The 20592-nt window shown below is 41.4% G+C and overlaps 1 protein-coding gene across 5 annotated transcripts in view; it reads left to right on the top strand.

Annotated features, from left to right (window-relative positions):
* Positions 1-16942, top strand: part of LOC144823165 (lanosterol synthase-like) — a 171868-nt gene extending 154926 nt beyond the window's left edge. Inside the window, exons 22-24 of one of the 5 annotated variants that reach the window (XM_078681444.1) lie at positions 6838-8371; positions 9122-10426; positions 16125-16942. In XM_078681444.1, coding sequence (XP_078537570.1) covers positions 6838-6975 — 138 coding nt within the window. In that variant the 3' untranslated portion in view covers positions 6976-8371; positions 9122-10426; positions 16125-16942. Of the gene's footprint in view, positions 1-6837; positions 10427-16124 lie in introns of those variants that run through there. The other 4 variants (XM_078681441.1, XM_078681442.1, XM_078681443.1 and 1 more) reach the window with 4 other exon arrangements.
* Positions 16943-20592: the final 3650 nt, after the last annotated feature.

Consider the following 20592-nt stretch of genomic DNA (forward strand, 5'->3'; position numbering starts at 1 on the left):
AAAGGATAGTTACACAGAAGAGCTTTTCCGCCCAGATCCAAAACAAAAGACTATTCAAATTCATCCAAAGACTGGACATATAATTACAGTGCCTGAAAAGCGGAAAATGGACTCTCCCAAGCCACCTCCAGTTCCTCTCAAAAAACATGCTCAAACTTTCCCCATAAGAATTCCTTCACCATTGCCAGAGATACCACTTGACATTTCCCCAGCGCACTCACCATCCACCACGCATAGTTCTATACCAGATGACGATGATGATGATGAAGAGATTTATTCACAGGGGGTAAAAAGTGAGCAGCACATAGATGACACAGATGACCCAGACAATATCCGTAGGCCATCAGATGACCCCTGGGAAGATTATAACGCGCCAGATGCACCAGATCTGCCACAAGATGATGCATACCCTTCTAGACCATCTCCTCCAGATTACACTATGGGGTTTACGCAGCTTATTCATAGAGCAGCCACTTTTCATGGGGTGGATTTACATACAGATCCAGTGGAAGAAGACTTTCTTATGGATACATTGCTGTCATCACACAAAACCATAACCACATTACCAATACTTAATGGAGTGGTAAGACATTCACCAGAGGTATTCAAAGACCCCGTCAGAGCCAGGGTAATCAACCCCAGACTAGAAAAAAAGTATAAAGCGGCTCCAACTGACAAAGCATACATCAAGGATCAGCTGCCATTAGACTCATTAGTAGTCTCAAATGCGAGGAAAAGAGCTAACTCGCAAACAACAGGGATGCTTCACCCTCTGATAAAGAGTCCAAGCTTTTAGATGCCTCAGGGAAACACACCATCTCACAAGCAGCCAATGTCTGGAGAATTGCTAACACTCAAGCTTTGTTAGCAAGTTATGATCAAGCTCATTATGATGAGCTAGAGACACTCATGCAACATTTGCCAGAAGAATATAAAGCCTGGGCTTCTGACTTGATACATGAAGGCAAGGTCATTACCAATACCTCAATCCGCTGTGCGTTAGATGCAGCCGACACAGCCTCTAGAGCAATAAATACAGGAGTACTGTTACGTAGACATGCCTGGTTATGCATCTATGGCTTCAAGCCAGAAGTATAAGCCAGTATCCTAAATCAACCTTTTGACCAGCAACATCTTTTTGGTCCTACAGTTGATAATGCACTAGAGAAAATGAAAAAAGGTACGGACACGGCAAAATCCATGGGAGCCTTACAAACTCAGACCCACCGAGCGTCCTTTCGTGGCTCCTCTTACAGGGGCGCCTCTAAAGGTTTTCAAACAGACAACACCTCTTCTTATAAAGCGCCCACCCAAACCTTGCCCAGTAGAGGTTTTTACAGAGGAGGATATAGAGGTAACAACAATAAAGGTAGAGGCAAAGGCAACAACAACCGCAATGCCTCCACTCCCAAACAGTGACTTCCCTCCCATCTCCCCAGACCATTCCACTCCTGTTGGGAGGAGATTACAACAGTTCCTACCTGTCTGGAACTCCATCACCACCGACAGGTGGGTAAGACAAATAGTTCAGTCAGGTTATTGCCTGGAGCTCACTTCCACTCATCCAATACCACCCAGACAGCGTCCCATGTCACAGGAGCATCTCACTCTCCTACAACAAGAGGTTGCATCTCTACTGCAAAATAATGCAATAGAACCAGTCCCAAAACACCATCAAAACACAGTTTACTCCCTATACTTTCTCATCCCCAAAATGGACGGTTCCCTCAGACATATACTAGACCTGAGGCCCCTAAACCTTTACATACAGTCCAACCACTTTCATATGGTCACATTACAGCAGGTTCTGCCTCTTTTAAAACAAGGCGACTTCCTTGCCACATTAGATTTCAAGGACGCCTACTTCCACATTCCCATCCATCAAGCTCACAGAAAGTACCTTCGGTTCATATTAGACGGTCAACATTACCAGTTCAAAGTACTCCCTTTCGGAGTAACTGCAGCACCTCGAGTTTTCAAAAGTGTCTAGCAGTAGTAGCAACACACTTAAGAAGGGACAACATTCATGTCTTCCCATACCTAGACGACTGGCTAATAAAATCCAAGTCATACCACCAGTATATGCAGCACACGCATCAGATCATCTGCCTGCTTCACAAGCTAGGATTCACAATAAATCAAAAAAAGTCACATCTCCAACCATCCCTGTCTCAACAGTGTCTGGGTGCCACAATAGATACCTCCAAAGCAATTGCATCCCCCAATCCAGCAAGGATATAAAGCATGCAAGCTCTAATACAAAGATTCCAGCCACAACCCTCACTACCAGCTCGAGTGTTCATGCAATTAATTGGAATGATGGCATCTTCATAGTGCCACATGCAAGACTCCAAATGCGCCCCCTGCAAGAGTGCTTAGCAAGTCAATGGAATCGGGCTCAACAACAAATAACAGATCTAGTGGTGGTGGACGACCGGACACATCGCTCTCTGCAGTGGCGGAACACCAAAAACCTTTCCAAGGGCTGGCCGTTCATAGTGCATGTTCCACAAGTGGTGCTAACCACAGACGCATCTCTTACAGGATGGGGAGCACATTTGAAAGAACACACACAGTACAGGGCACATGGACACTGCAACAAAAGCTACTCCACATAAATCATCTAGAGTTGCTAGTACTTTTTCTAGCTCTAAAATCGTTTCAGCATTATCTATCAGGCAAGGCTGTATTAGTCCGTACCGACAATATGACAGCCATGTATTACATCGAAAACCAGGGAGGAACACACTCCTTACAGCTCTTCTGGCTGGCACAGAACATAGGGAGGTGGGCCATTCCTCAAAAAATCTTTCCGTTAGCAGAACATCTACCAGGAGTTCACAATCAAGTTGCAGATCTGTTAAGTCGTCAAAGACAACAGATACACGAGTTGGAACTTCATCCTCAAGTTCTTCAACCTTTCTTTCACGAGTTGGGCCAACCAGAGATAAATCTGTTCGCCACACATCGCAACTCCAAATGCCCAAGCTTCTCCGCCAGATATTCACACCCCTTGTCCAAAGGCAATGCGATATGGATGAGTTGGTCAAACAAATGTGCATACGCTTTCCCAACTCTCCCACTATTTCCATTAGTGGTACGCAATCTACAGCAACATTCCCTCACATTGATTTTCATAGCACCAACATGGGCAAGACAACGTGGTACACCACACTACAGAACTCTCAGTAGTGCCGCATCAAAAATTAAACCTCTCTCCACATCTACTGACACAGAACCATGGAGAGATCATGCATCTGGGCCCAATGCAGCTCAACCTAGCGATTTGGCTCCTGGGGTCTTAGAATTTGGATACCTCTATCTTCCGCCTGATTGCATGAATGTTATAAAGGAAGCTAGACACCCCACCACTAGAGCATGCTATGCAGCCAAGTGGAAAAGATGTGTTGTGTATTGCACAAATAACAACATTAACTCACTAGATGTTTCTATACAAAACATCACATGTTACCTGCTTCATCTACAAAGATGTAGTTTAGCGTACTCCTCAATCAGATTACATCTTGCTGCTATAGCAGCTTACCTTCAAAACAGACATCCATCGTTATTTAGAGTACCTGACATCTAAGCATTTATGGAAGGACTCAAAAGAATAATTCCTCCCAGGATACCACCCTCTCCTGTATGGAATTTAAATATTGTTCTCACTAGACTTATGGGTCCTCCATTTGAACCCTTGCATAAGTGTGAATTACAGTTCCTTACATGGAAAGTTGCTTTTTTGGTTGCTATTACCTCACTCAGAAGAGTAAGTGAGATACAGGCATTAACAATTCAAGAACCATTCATACAACTCCATCACAACAAAGTGGTTCTTAAAACAAACCCAAAATTCCTTCCAAAAGTCATTTCACCGTTCCACCTCAATCAATCTATTGAGTTGCCAGTATTCTTTTCTCAACCACAAACAGTTGCGGAAAGAGCTTTACATACATTAGATGTAAAAAGAGCGCTCCTTTACTACATTGATAGGACAAAACCATTTCGTAAAACAAAACAATTGTTTGAGTCCTTTTCTCCTCCACATAAAGGTAATCCCATCTCAAAAGCTGGAATTGCAAGGTGGATTGTTAAATGCATTCAAATTTGTTACCAAAAAGCAAAACGCACTCTATCCATTCCCCCTAGGGCTCATTCCACCCGTAAATTAGGGGCATCTGTGGCATTTCTAGGAAATATACCCCTAGATGATATCTGTAAAGCAGCTACATGGTCTACACCGCACACATTTACAAAACACTACTGTTCAGGCAAAACAACAAGCTACTGTGGGCCAAGCTGTACTCAAAACAGTATTTCAAACTACTACAACAGATACTGGTGGTCGCCGCTAAGGGAGAAAACTGCTATGCAATCTATGCACTAGTGTGTGGTCTGCAGCCCATATACCTCGAACGGAAAATGCTACTTACCAGTATGCATCTGATCTTGGCATGTAAGGCTGCAGAGCTACACAATCCCACCCTATATGTGTTCCAGTAATATCTTAGTTAGATACACAAGACATGGACATCTTTTTCTGTACTCGTACAACTCCCTCATTTCCCCAATGGCGAAAAACAATCTGACGATGGAGTCGATGCCCATGCGCACTACGCTCTACAGGAGGAGTCATCTACCAAACAAAGACTCTTCCAAGACAACAACAAAGTGTAATCATCCGTCCCCACCACCAGATGGCGATCTATGCACTAGTGTGTGGCTCTGCAGCCCTACATGCCAAGAACAGAGGCATACTGGTAAGTAGCATTTTCCTCTTTCCCAGTTGTGCATCGCTAACAGTCACCAGCAGTAGGTAGGTCTAGGTTGTTCCTTTGTTTCATGATGTTTGCTTGGGTTTTGAGACTGACTGTTTGATCAGTCCCTTTAACCCCTCCCGTGCTCATGACGAGCTCAGCTCGTCATGAGGCGCGGTTGCGCTGTGCTGATGACGAGCTGAGCTTGTCATGACACGTGCGGCATTCACACGCGGGGCTAATTCCCTCGCTGTGCTGAATGTTCTGAAATACGGGCGTGGTCATGACGAGCTCAGCTCGTCATGAGCACAGCGCCACCGTGCAGCATGACGAGCTGAGCTCGTCACAAGCACCGTGGCGCTGCGCGCACCCCTCGGCACCACGGGGGAATTAGCCCAGCGGCGAAGGGGTTAATGATGGCTCTTTAGTGCCTTGTTAAGGAAAAATACTGATTATGGTAGCAGTTGAATTAAGAGGTGAATTCCTGGGCCTGTTAAATCACCTTTGCAAATGGGTTTCTTGTTGCCCGTCAGAAATCATAAATCTTATAAAAGTCCACAAAAAGTAAACTACCTCTCTTCACCGATCCAATTTTACTCATTGCGAGTGCCTTACAGCCAGGTAACATGGTCAGCAAGTGCCCTACATTCATCTATTGTCACACACACAAGTGTGATCCCACTGTTGACTGACTTGATATCTCACTCAGCATGAGTGCTATCCCTCGTCAACAATCAAATTGCACACCCCTCTCAAGGGCACCACTGCTCTTCAAACAAACACCTCATGCATAGCAAGTGGGCTACTAACTTCTCTAACGTAATATCACATTCACTCATTGAACTTTTTTGGAAGCAAATCCTCTTTGGCATTCGTATATACAGGTATACGTCACATAGGGTACATATACAGTACGTATACGTAGCGTTCAGTTTCCTTCAAAAATGAACTCTTTATCCAGTAAACAGCGACCAACTGCCAAACTACAGCATTACATACAATCAAGCCATGTTATAGAGGGGTTATTAGCAGAGTTTATTGCTGTCTCTTTTTGACACTATTACCTCAGTCGTAGCTCAAATTCTCTATTTATGGTCTATAAGATAATAGAGTAAAGAAGGCATTAGGAGACATAATTGCTCTTTCTTTCGTCATCAACCAAATATCACGCTTTGCCAGTGCGGCATACCTTATAAAATGCCATAGTGAAATTCTATTAAAAATAAAAGTATGGACGCTTGAGTGGAGTTGCTGGATTACATAATTCCGCTGTCTCCTTAAAAACTCAGACCGGTAAAAGTACCACACTTACTGCAGGTGCCTTATCCTTCTTAATCGACCAAATATTACACTCCTCTGAAGTCCACTTAACCTAGTCAGGTAGAGGTCACACTACCCTCTTTCGGAACCAAACACCGCACCACACTCAATAGTTTCACTACCCCTCTTCACTACACCGTTATTAAACACTAACAAATGCACTACCTTCTTCCTTTTTTTTTTTTTTGCAGAGTTTTATATAGCGCGAACTAGAACCGAACCGAATCAGTTATCAGAGCGCTTTACATAGCACCAGTTACGTTACATGAGGACACACTTTCATTTTTAGGCACGGGGAGATTAAGTGATTTGCCCAGAATCACAGGGTTGTTTTTTTTTGGCGTCGTTATCGAGACTCGAACCCAGATCCCCAGGTCCGAGGTCGAGCGCCTTAGCCGTTAGGCCAACCCCTCTCTCTCCCTTGACCAGATGATAAATGGATCTCAGGTGCATCACCCATCATCAACTGAACATCATAGTCCTAGCAAATGCAAAGCGTTCTTCACCAACTGTATATGGCACCCAGCCAGAGCAGTGCGCCACTTTACATGTACCCAATCAAAATCTTTAAAGTTAATTCTCAAATATTATATTTTGGCTTTGCTTCTACTGGTTAAAGTCTCAAGTGGGTCACTTCATGGTTCGTCTCCATCTTCTGAAGAGGTCCATCTTGAGTGGCAACCCCCTTCTGAGCACAAAGGTTGCAAGTCAAGCGCGGAATTTAGTAGATCCTTAACACTTCTTTCTGTTTTCCCATTAGGAGAACATCGCAGGAGTCTTCAACAAAAGCTGTGCAATTAGCTACACATCTTATAGAAACATTTTCCCCATATGGACCTTGGGGCGCTTCTCGCGACTTCACCCCAATAGCCGATTGGCTGGCAAGCTGAAGATCTGACCGCACAGAGACAAACGAAGTGTCTTACGGGCCGAAGGAGGTGGAGGCACCTGAACCTGGACAGGCATGGTGATTATTCAGTGTGTCATGTCAGAGAGGGTACATTGAGAAAACCTAACACTAATGACTACTGATACACAAGTTTCACCACTCTTCTTAAAGTTGCACAATGCTTCCCCACAGACTGGAGCATCAAGCAAACATGACACAATCCTGTCTGATCCAGGTAAATATATATAGCACTGTCACAGACTGACACTGCAGCCAGAAAACACCAGCTGTGCTGTTCTACTCTCAGATTTGCAGTCCACCACCACTATATACAGATTTACATTGCTCTCTGCACTACGTACCTACACACAAACTCACCACACCCTTACACACACCCAACACTGCTCCACAGAGGAGAGATGACATGGACGACAGTGTGCAACATTAGCTGTCTGCTTACAGATGCTTAACAGAAACTGCCCATTACATGTGCACAATATAGACAGGACATAGCAATAGCAGCATAGAAATAACTAGTTGAAGTGCAGCAATGGCTGACCTGTTTTCATAGATGCTCAATTATCTTGTTGTCTCTGTGGAAGACTGTGTTGTCACTAAGGTCGTTGCCGCGGCATGTATGACAAGGAAGAAATGCCTCTTCACCAGGAAAGACAGCTAAGGATTCTGCAAAGATGAAAGACAAGCTTAGACTTGGGAACCAGCAAGTGGCCAATTAATGGCTCCGACCAGGGAGGTGCGGACAGCTCGAGTTCCTTATAAGGGCCATTGTCTCTAGCAATGGAGATAGCTAGGATTAACTCTGGATGTAAGGAGATCGGACTTAAATTAAGTGGACTGACATTGAAGAAGAACGTCTCCCAGGCATGAGTATGCGGTCCTACAACCATTTGTGATCATCACACTAAAGATGACGAAACAGAGGACCAAACCTAAAACGACGCTAATTCCAAACGAAAATGTTTTTTATGTTAATTTGGACATAAAAAGTATTGGCCAGTGAGGATTTGTGTGGGAAAGAATTGATGTCCCCTCATTGAGATGCAGTATGCTGAGATGGTAACAGGATGATGGACGCATGGGAAATGTGCTGTGCGGCTTATGTCAGGGGTGGTGAGGTTTAGCGTTGAGGTACTTTAAAGCTCAACATTCAGGCACCTTGGTCAGTGCGCGACAGCTGTTTCCCTTCTTGTGTCTTCTTTCTCAGTCTTAGTTTTTTTAGTTTATTCTGCTGTGAAACACTCTAGTTTCATCACTACCAGATGTTCTACTGTATCGAGTTTGCCCTTATGTAAACGAAATCACAATGGTGGCGGAATCCACACCTTTTTTCTCCAAGTTTATGCACCACATTTATTCTGTCCATTATATTCAAACCACTGTAGGCGTGCAAACTTGTCTCGCGCTCCACCCATTTGTGCAAGGAAAATAGCATAACACATGTGCAGGCAGCACCATATGAAAACGTAATGATGTTAGAAAGGGATTAAAAACGAAGTGAATATAAGGAAAATGCTGCTATAAATCTTAAAGAGGAACTTGTATCACGGTAAGCTAGTTGTTATTGTTGCAGCGTTAGCTGTTGGATAATTATTTCCTGGGCAACAATAGCGATAGCAAGTATTCATGGAGAGGGGATGGGTTGTTTAATTAACAGGGTTAGGTTTGAAAAGAAGGGGTGTTACGCACGGGTATTGTTTTAGGGAGGGTTCACATAGATGATATGACACAATTTAGTGGTGTCTTTTTAAAAAAAAAACAATGGTAGGTTAATGTGCTGGAACTCGATAGTTGTAACAAAAGCATTAAATGATTGTTTATTGATTTGTTTACATTTTAGATGCCCCTGACGAAGGGTCTACCCCGAAATGCATTGGGCGATTTTTTATAAATATCGTTGCATAAGGAAACATTTAATGCTCCTCTGTGCTTTTTGAACAACAAAGAAAAATGAGTAAAGTAAATTGAAACGGTAAAAATTGGATGAAATATATGGAAAAATAAGTGAAATAACTGAAGAAAAAACGTAAAACTTGATTTATTGGGTTCATTTATGGCAGACTCGGCTGTGCTTCTTGTAGGGGACCAGATGCGGTCCCCTCGTGTTTTGCTATTTTCCTTGCGCAAATGGGTGGAGCGCGAGACGAGTTTGCACGCCTACAGTGGTTTGAATATAATGGATAGAATAAATGTGGTGCATAAACTTGGAGAAAAAAGGTGTGCATTCCGCCACCATTGTGATTTATTAAACGGACTTCTGCCCAAAATTGGCGTGAGTGCACCCAAGATTACGATGGAGTAGTAGAATACAGTGATTAACTTTGGACAAATTGGTAACTGACGAGCACATGGACGAACGCAGGAGTTGTGTTTCCTGAGTAAACGCGATTATTTTCAGCACCAAACCCCATCGGGATTAGCTGTTTTGTAGTTAATATAAACTGTGACGCTATTATTGTTGTATCTTTGTTGACACATGTCTTTTTTTAAATTGTTTGTTCCCAAATAGGGTATTTGGGATGGGGGTGTTTGTAAATATACTTGAAAGGTATTCTGGGAAATGTAGTGACTTGAGACTTCCAGTGCGGTGGTATAACCTGTGAAGAAAGAGTTAAAACTGTTGAGCTCTTGAACAAAGACATGTGATTAATCACCTGATGGGCAGAGTGCGTGATAAGTGCTAGCACAGGTTTGTAATAGCTGAAGCAGCGTTAGTCAAGAAGGATGAACGTGCAGGTAGCACCATATGAAAACGTAATGATGTTAGAAAGGGATTAAAAACGAAGTGAATATAAGGAAAATGCTGCTATAAATCTTAAAGAGGAACTTGTGTCACGATAAGCTAGTTGTTATTGTTGCAGCGTAATTGTTTCCTGGGCAAAAATAGCGATAGCAAGCATTCATGGAGAGGGGATGGGTTGTTTAATTATCAGGGTTAGGTTTGAACAGGGTTAGGTTTGAAAAGAAGGGGTGTTACGCACAGGTACTGTTTTAGGGAGGGTTCACATAGATGATATGACACAATTTAGTGGTGTCTTTTTTAAAAAAAACAATAGTAGGTTAATGTGCTGGAACTCGATAGTTGTAACAAAAGTATTAAATGATTGTTTATTGATTTGTTTACATTTTAGAAGCCCCTGCCGAAAGGTCTACCCCGAAATGCATTGGGCGATTTTTAATAAATATCGTGGCATAAGGAAACATTTAATGCTCCTGTGTGCTTTTTGAACAACAAAGAAAAATGAGTAAAATAAATTGAAACGGTAAAAATCAGATGAAATATATGGAATAATAAGTGGAAAAACTGAAGAAAAAACGTAAAACTTGATTTATTGGATTCATTTATGGCAGACTCGGCTGTGCTTCTTGTAGGGGACCAGATGCGGTCCCCTCGTGTTTTGCTTATGTAAACGAAAACCATAAATTGAAGCCTGAATGTACAGTGATGCAGCGAAGAGGGTTTTTCAACACAACTCAGTAAGAATGAGGCGCTCTACCTAGTGTGTACGTCTCAAGGTGTCGATAACTTGGTGGTGGTGTGGTGCGTTAAGAGCGAGCGGAGAAGCCCCTAACCGCTCAAAGGCGAAATTCAAAAGAATCCCACTGAACTGAAACACAGCGTTGCTCTCGCACACAATTAACATAGGGTTTGCCACTGGTAAGAGATTAATTCAAACACATCAACAGTATCATAAAAGGACAGATGCAGAATCTTGGAAGTGTGTCTCAAGGTGGGTCGTTTTAATAGGTCCACAATCAGCCAACACGTGTTTCGTCGTGTGGGTATAGTTCACAACGACTCTTCAGGGCTGATGACAGAAAAAACGATATGTGTATAGATTTCGTTGAAAAAATTGAAAAAATTATTACAGCACTTTACCAAGTCAAAATTGTGACTGTGTGTGACTGTTCAAACCCCCATGCCGTGCCGTTCATCCCTTAGAATCCAGAGTGTGAGAGGGTATTATATGTGACTCAAGTGACTGTTTTAAGAAATAGCGTTAGAGCTATATTTATACGTTCACATGAAAACATATCGTATGTCTTTTTCATATTATGGGGTCATGTACCACCACATATCTAGACGTGGTAGGTGCTGTATTCACAACAAACATTAAAAGCAAAACGTATATCTAAATATCAACAACGTCTCAGAGTAAGTGTATTTCAAATGATGTTATGTGAACTGCATGCAAAAGACCTGGTGCATGCAGAAGAATCCAGAAGGAAAGTAAACATCACCAGAAGTAGCGGTAAACGGAAGAGAGAGCCTACCTTGTGGCTAGCCTGCACGTGAGCAGGTTTAGTAGTGTAAATACTCATGTAGATGTCAATCTATTAGAATAACAGGAAAGCATAAGAAGAGGGCAGAAAATTTCTAAGGAGAATCTTTTGTCATTGGAAAGGAAGGGGTCGAGAATACAGCTTACCAAGTGTTCACTGGGAGTCGATAAGTTGTGTAGATTGTAAGGCAAGTGTGTATGCCTTTGTTAATAGTAAGACCGTCGAGTTGAAGGTGGTCTCCGTATGCTGTATAAAGAACCAGTGTATGGTATAAGTACCTACAATGTGCTAATGGGCTATAACAAGTACTGACAAAAAAAACCCAGTTCCACAATAAAGGTAAGATAAAAAACACACTGTACCTTAATACGTGTGTGTATTAGGCTGTAACCGGGAGGGGATCCACTAAAAGTACATTTTTCGTCCTCTGGACGGTTGTATCGCACAGTCCTGGCGATTTGTTCTATTAATTGAATTAAAGAAAAGATCATTATAGTTAGTGAGTCAGCAATACTAAGCTGTTTCTTTACTAATTAAAAGCTCGTGATTACGAACTTCTATCTACTAGATGGAAAACGGGGGGCCGAGGAGAGCGTTCTTACCTGATATGTGCTATCCCTCCTCCGAAGTTTCCCGGTCGTCGTTTTCCAGTGAACGGACACGTGACCCGGAAACAGGAAGTGTATTTAAGTCATTGCGAACAAAACTGCTAGACCGTAAACGAAACTACGGGTCCACCATGTTGGGTGGTGTTCTCGTTAAGTGTGTCATTATAAGTATTTACACCCGCAGGTTGAAATAAGGGTTTAGCGAGAAAGAGAAAACGGCGTTATTTGTAATCGTATTTACAAAAATAATAAAGAAAATTCCGTGAATCTATGATGGAAATTATCTGTTTTCCAATTTTTTCTTGTCTATGCTAGTATTACCTCAACATAAGAGATATGTCTATCTCGAGGAAGTCTGTAAACAGATGGTTTCCTGGGAGATATCTTTCTCATGTGTCATGTATCGTTCAAAGAGCTCATGACTCAATGTGTCGAGACTGATGATTTGGTCGTCAAAATAACGGACAAGTTAAGTGCTCTTGTGTGGACTGTCCGAATTCGAATAGTATACAGAAAAATAGATCGAAAAGTTAGAATGCAAACGTGCGGTTGGTGGTCATGTGATTATCACAATGCAAGATGTTTCCATATTGTCAAATACATATATTACTTTCTGTTTTTTTGTGTAAAAACCGTGGCATCATGCAACATAGCGGTGCTCAGTGGTGTCTATGATGAGTAAGTTACAATCATTAAAATTTTTGTGACATGAGGCATGGTTTGTGCATCATCGTATTCTCCTAATCTGAGTACAGAGAGATATACATGAAATACATTATCATATTTCTCTTTCTATATGTACCCTTAAACATCATCATTCTTTAGATCATTCAATACAATCTCTATTAAAATCACATATGTACAATGCATAGTGGATCCCTAAAAATTGTTTAAAGAATCAATCGCCCAAGAAGAATTGCATCTCAGGGTCGTAATTGAGCCCGTGTTCCACGCACTGTAAGCGCATGGTCCACATGGCTTCCCTTCTTCTCAATGTTAGTTCTCGGTTGCCACCTCTAATATTCAGTGGGACTACATCAATGCCATAGAAGCGTACTTTGATATCATCCTCCATAGGTTGGCATTCAGCAACATGCAAGGCCACTGGATATTTCGGATCCCTTTTCTGAATTGCTCTCATATGTTCGGCCAGTCTATCCTTCAGAGCCCTGATGGTGCTGCCAACATAGAATTTGCCACAATGGCATTCAATAATGTAAACTACGTATTTAGTCAGACATGTGATATTCTGTTTTATTTCGTACGTGTTTTTATCAAAACCTTTAAAAGTTAAAGTTCCATGTTTGCTCCATATGCACATGGAACAAAAGCCACATTTGTAAAAGCCCAAACTCTTGGTGGTAAGCCAATTATGAGCTGTGATATTTCGAGGAACAGTGGGACTAAGTATGTTCTTAAGTGTGTGGCCCTTCCTGTATGTAATCATTGGTCTGTTCGGAATCCATTCCTTGAGAACAGGATCCGATGTCAGGAGATTCCAATGTCTGTTGAAACTCTTCCTGATCGTATGGTGTAAGGCATCACTAACTATTAAAGACGTGCAAACAACACACTTGCTTCTTTCTTTAACAGACGTAGAAGAAAGTCCCTACGACATGGAAAGATTATTAGAAGAACTAGATGTGGAAACTGACTATGGCTTAAATAGTGGTCTTAAATGTAAATCGAAATGGACCCCCACTCTACCAGGGGGTAACACAATAGACAATTTCCACAGACATGTTCAGGAGGATTTGAATAGATTTAACATCAATAACCTAGACATGAAATTCAAATACAAAGATAACTTGACCAAAGGGGAACGCTCAGCATTGTCGACTCTAAGTAACAACTCTAGCATTATTATCAGAGAGGCAGACAAAGGGGGCAATATTGTAGTTATGAACCTCACAGACTATAACAACGAGATACAAAGCCAATTAAGTGATGCTTCTTGTTATGAACCACTGTTCCAGAACCCCATGGGTCCCCTAACAATCTTGATCAATGATCTTTTACTAAACTGGAAACAATCAGGTCTTCTGGACAACAATGAATACCTTTACCTTAAAGTCTCTAGACCCACTTTTCCTTGGTTATACACCTTACCCAAGGTTCACAAAAACCTCCCTTTTCCCCCGGGCAGACCGATAGTCTCGGGCATAGGAGGTCCCACGGAGAGACTGGCAGAGTATGTTGATCTCTTCCTGGGTCCTCTTGTGAAAAATCTACCTTCTCACATACAGGACTCTAAACATATAATGGGCATTATGGCGGATATAGAATGGCAACAGGGCACCACTCTGGTAACTATGGATGTGGTGTCTCTGTACACTAGCATCAATCCCAAACTGGGAATGGAAGCTATTAGCAAATTACTAGCCAACAGACCGGCTTCATTGTGGGCTCACACTAAAATGCTGGTGAACATGATGGACATCATTTTGAATAACAATTGCTTTATTTTTGACCGGAAATGGTACCGTCAAAAGAAGGGCGTTGCTATGGGCTCAAAGATTTCCCCCTCCTTTGCTAATCTCTTTATGGGAGCATTGGAAGCCGAATACATCTGGGGCACCAAGGGAGCACAATATATCGACTCTGTGGTTTACTGGGGTCGGTATATAGACGATTGTTTTTTATTATGGTCTGGTACCGAAGAAGCACTTCAATCCTTTTTCGATTATCTAAACTCAAACACATGGGAAATAAGCTTTACCATGCAACACAGCACCATTAAAATGGAGTTCCTAGACCTAGAATTCTATGTCAAGGACAACAGACTACACAGCAGACTATACAGGAAGCCTACTGCATGTAATTCCATTCTACACGCCACTAGTTCTCATCCACAGCATCAGATACGCTCCATTCCATATGGTGAATTACTAAGAGCCAGACGTAATTGCAGTGAACAATCTGAATTCGAACAATGCATCATCAACATGAACAATAGATTTTTACGCAGGGGCTACCCTAGAGAGTCCATCACAAGAGCTGAGAGAAGAGTCAAAAGTACCAGAAGACCTGATTGTTTAATGACTCACACCAAACCAACATCCTCCAAACCACCAGTGAGACTAATCACTGAATATAATGCCTTACACCATACGATCAGGAAGAGTTTCAACAGACATTGGAATCTCCTGACATCGGATCCTGTTCTCAAGGAATGGATTCCGAACAGACCAATGATTACATACAGGCAGGGCCACACACTTAAGAACATACTTAGTCCCACTGTTCCTCGAAATACCACAGCTCATAATTGGCTTACCACCAAGAGTTTGGGCTTTTACAAATGTGGCTTTTGTTCCATGTGCATATGGAGCAAACATGGAACTCTAACTTTTAAAGGTTTTGATAAAACCACGTACGAAATAAAACAGAATATCACATGTCTGACTAAATACGTAGTTTACATTATTGAATGCCATTGTGGCAAATTCTATGTTGGCAGCACCATCAGGGCTCTGAAGGATAGACTGGCCGAACATATGAGAGCAATTCAGAAAAGGGATCCGAAATATCCAGTGGCCTTGCATGTTGCTGAATGCCAACCTATGGAGGATGATATCAAAGTACGCTTCTATGGCATTGATGTAGTCCCACTGAATATTAGAGGTGGCAACCGAGAACTAACATTGAGAAGAAGGGAAGCCATGTGGATCATGCGCTTACAGTGCGTGGAACACGGGCTCAATTACGACCCTGAGATGCAATTCTTCTTGGGCGATTGATTCTTTAAACAATTTTTAGGGATCCACTATGCATTGTACATATGTGATTTTAATAGAGATTGTATTGAATGATCTAAAGAATGATGATGTTTAAGGGTACATATAGAAAGAGAAATATGATAATGTATTTCATGTATATCTCTCTGTACTCAGATTAGGAGAATACGATGATGCACAAACCATGCCTCATGTCACAAAAATTTTAATGATTGTAACTTACTCATCATAGACACCACTGAGCACCGCTATGTTGCATGATGCCACGGTTTTTACACAAAAAAACAGAAAGAAATATATGTATTTGACAATATGGAAACATCTTGCATTGTGATAATCACGTGACCACCAACCGCACGTTTGCATTCTAACTTTTCGATCTATTTTTCTGTATACTATTCGAATTCCGACAGTCCACACAAGAGCACTTAACTTGTCTGTTATTTTGACGACCAAACCATCAGTCTCGACACATTGAGTCATGAGCTCTTTGAACTCGATGAATGTACAGTGAGTATATATTTGGCTCCAATTGTCTCTGGCAGCTTTCCTGTTGAGCTGTAATGTTATAACTTTAGCTTGTACTGAAAACTACAATGAAAGGAAACCGCTGAGGACTTGATCTAGTTTTGTGGAACATTGTATTGGCATGTGAGATACATCATCGTAATAGTCCATATTTTCACAATTTGCACAACCGAAGTTTTATGTGCAAGTTTTAATCTGCATCTCTGCTGCCACTCAAGTCAGAATGTCCAATGAAAACAGTCCCAAAGCGCCTTGCTTTCAAATAGACAAATAGCATACATGCTACTGCTGTAAATAATGTGGCTAAATGAAAAAATTAGGTAAAAAAATCAGTATTTGCCTGCCTCTCAGGTTGGAATCAGTCCGAATAGGCATTTATGTAGAAACTTTTAGAATATAGTAGGACAATACAGGTAGCTGGCCAATTAATTTATTGCTCACTTAATTATAGCAGATTAAATTAATTATTTAAAGGTCATAGATTTTGCATCCCTTGGCAAACAAAAAACATTCATATATTCACTTAAAGGTTGGATTTTTTTGCACAGTATGCAGTAACTCGAGGTAGGAAGGTTTCACGAGCAGGCACGGTTCTGGACAAACGTGCTACCTTACCTCTGCAGCACGCTTGGTTAATAATTTAGAACATAAAGGCAGGGAGTGCTTCTCCTTTCAAACAGAGTTCATTTATTGCACAGTGACGTGTTTTATTTTGCTGTAACACTATTCATTGATGTCAATTATGACGTCGTTTTTCTTTATGCAAAATCTAATTAAAGACCTTAAATATTTTTGTCTGGATCTTTGAGTATTTACAAGTTTTATTGTTTCTCACAGTTCTGTCTCTATATTAAAATATCACTCAACTATTGTCAGGTCATCTTATAGTTCAGGCGAGCCATAAACACTTGAGTGTATTTGCAAATACTCACCTCGATCATAATTAGTAATCTGAGGGGAAGGATTGGCCCGAACTATTCACCAATAACCCAAAACAACTCCATTTGCTTCAAATGTTTTATGTTGTTCACTTGCATTGTATGAATAGTGTGCATGATTTCCTATTAGTTAATCCATGCAATATACTAGGGTTGTGGTTTCCATTTTCTCTGTTACCGTACAGACAAATTAATTTTCTTAGGTTTGGAATCTGATCATAGGTTGTTTTGTTTAATGCTTATTTCAATATTTGCTGTACCAAAAAGAGTGCAACTGCCAATAGTGAAGCTGCCAACTAAGCTCTTGGCTCACCATCCCCTCAAAATTGTCTTCAATTATTTTGAGACCAAGAGCCTATTTGCACTTGGAAGTCTGAATTTCATCCCCATATTGCTGGATTTACACCTGCAAGATCACAAAAGGTGACCTTACTGTGAAAATATTTGTATTCATGTGCACTTTTACCCCACGATCACGCAGTATTGTACCCGAGTATTCCCACTCATGGGGTGGCGAGTGGGTGATGCCTGGTGTGTCACCTTCGAAGAGATTAGAAATGTACTTTTGTCCAGGAAAGGAGCAGAACCCTACCTAATTTGTAATGGGTTTCTCAGTGAGAAGGGTGTATTGCCCATTGTAAAAGAAAAATAAAGAAAAAAAAGGAAAAGTAATTGCACCCACAGGGGTAGAGTCTAGTCACACGGCTGCTTGTTGAATAGCACACTTTAAGATGGTTACTTCTGACTGCAGAGTTGTAACCTTTAGAATAATCTCCGGTGCCTAGATGTTTTGAAAAGCAATTGCTCTAGTGCTCCAGCAAGTAGTACCGTTGGACTTTGCCATGGATTTTCATCATCAGGGAAGTGATGTTCGGAGCTCTATATATGTGCCACCTCGTCAGTCTGGTATCCGTTCCTTTCTTTCCACTCCCTTCGACATGGATCCGGAGCTCCGCTCCCAAGTTCTACCGACACACAAATTTCAACAAAGACTGTGTACCAGGGAAAATATCTCACCTTCAAGATGACATTCTTCCAACTGTGCCTCAACTTCTGAAGGCACATGTCCGGCATGACATTGGCTTGTGGTGCTTGGTTCCAGTCACAATTCAAAGTCAAGGGAAATCCTTTAAGGATAGCATTTCGTCGATTCTGGGCAGGGGAAACTGATCCACCAAGATGTTGTTGTTAAGATACCGCAAGTCAACACACAAACAAGCCTTTCTATTGGATTTGCAGACAACGACCAATGAAGAAACCCATTCTGATGCTTCCACAGGTTCAATTACATTGGCCTTCAATAATTTATCCAACTCTGCCTTGACTTCTTCTCGAACTATGAAAGGAATGTTTTGTGCTTTATGCAATCATATCTGGTGAATAAACCCTTTGTGTTTTCCCATTTCACCTGCAAAAACGGTAGGAAATTCTTGTAGTACCCACTTTTAGGTGTCCGTCACATGCAATATGAACTTGTTCTTTACTGTTGGGATCAAGAATAATGTTTAAACCTTTCTGTTCCTTCCACCCTAATACTGATGGTCCTTCTTTAGAAATGTACAATTTTCCTGTGGCATGTCTTTCCTTGAAATGGAACACCAAATCTCTGTAGCCTAAGAGGTCGATTTTTTCACCAGTGTAACTCTCCTGTGAAATATTATTAGGTCCTAGCAAATTGCCAATATTACTTGTGAAATTATTTTCCCATATACCCTGGGAAATGATTATGTACGGGGACCCTGAATCTGCTGCAAGCTGAATTGTAATGCTGCCTAAGGAAACATGACATAAGGGTTTAGAAGAAGAGTGGTCAGAAATATTATGTACCACCTTTTTCTTTTGAATGAATTTGGTTTGAACCTCTTCCTCACTAGAGCTAGAGTACGTGTCCTCCTCCCCCTCTTGCACACAAGCAACTTTACCTTTAGATTTCTTTTTTGATTTCTTTTTGCAAACTCTGGTTAAGTGCCCAATGATGCCACACTCACGACACTTTGCCGACTTTGCAGAACATCTATCAAAATTAGCTGAGTGTGGGAAACTGCCACATCTGTAACATACTAGGTTGCCACTTCTTTTAGGTTCGAAACTTTATCCCTTCTTCTTGTCTGCCCTGTAATCCCGATAACCCTTGTGCCCAGGTTTGTTCACAGAAATATTTGCCACCAACTCAGTATCCTTCTTATCCTGGAAGAGAGTAGCTTTCGCACAATGCTCAGACAACTTTGCCTTTTTTACTATGGCAACAATATCTTTGAGACAACCCTCATCTTCCACCCATAATCTGTCTTGCATGGTTTTGTTTTTACTGTACATAACCACCTGGTTGCGAATGAATTCATCATGCAATTACGAAAACGTACATTTGCTAGCTAACTTCTTTGAAGCTGAAACATATTCCTCAATATTGTTGAGCTTTTCTTGTTTTCTCTGAAAGAAAGAGTGTCTGGTAACAGCAATGCAAACAGAGGGAGAAAAATGGTCATTGAGGTCTAAAATCGCTGCTTTAAATACATCAATATCACCTCCCACCCTTTCAGGCTTTTGTAATTCCTTATAGATATGCAGACCCTCAGGAGCTAAAGAATACATAAGAAACCTTTTATTTTCTTTCTGGTGCAAAATTTCCATTAAAGTCTTCAAGGTTAGCAATGTAATTAATGAAATACTCCTTTCAGTCATTCCAAGAAACGAGGGTTTCTCCAGATGTGGGTAAAAATTCCTTTTGGGATTTAATGTGCATTGAACATCCATTGGAATCACCCATTGCTGTGCTTGTTTGTGGTAAGGACATGACTAACAGTGAACAGTAGCTTGAAGATGAACAAATCGGACTGTGCTATGAGAAATGTCACTTGAATACAGCAGAAAGCCAGTAAAGAAAAAAAAAGTCTTGCAATGTGGGCAACCACATTGCTGCCGATTTGAACAGTGGGGGCACTGATGTTCAACGCCAACCCACGCAGGACACATGCAAATCGTGAGCTGTAAGGATGCAGCCCTCATCACTCCCATACGGGCAAAATCACTCATTGCCCTGGTTCATTTTGTTTTCCTCAGTCATTAACTAGCTAATCTGTCCTCCATTTTGACGATCTCTACCCACTCAATAATATACTCCTCCTCCCTATTGATGACATAGACACTAAGAAAGGACTGCTTTCTCTTATTTGTAACATTGACACTAAAAAAGGACTGCTTTCTCCTCTACAAACCTGGCGACCATCTTTGAAGACTGCCCTGATCTTTAATCACAATTATAAGCCTATGCCCACTATCTCTGCTCTTTATCCCATTTACTGTCATCTCACAACCAGCTCCCTTATATCTCCTCCTGTCATTTTCCTCCTTTTCACCCCATTTTCTTTTCTTTTCTTTTCTTTAACCTCACTATACCCCCCTTAAACCAGTTATCCTCACTATATGCTATTTCATACTATTTTATTCTCACTTAGCTTACTTCTTCTCTACCTCCTTTATGCCTGCACTTTATAACTTTCTAATAATATACAT

Source organism: Lissotriton helveticus, chromosome 3_1 (genome assembly GCF_964261635.1).
Source record: "Lissotriton helveticus chromosome 3_1, aLisHel1.1, whole genome shotgun sequence".
NCBI lineage: Eukaryota > Metazoa > Chordata > Amphibia > Caudata > Salamandridae > Lissotriton > Lissotriton helveticus.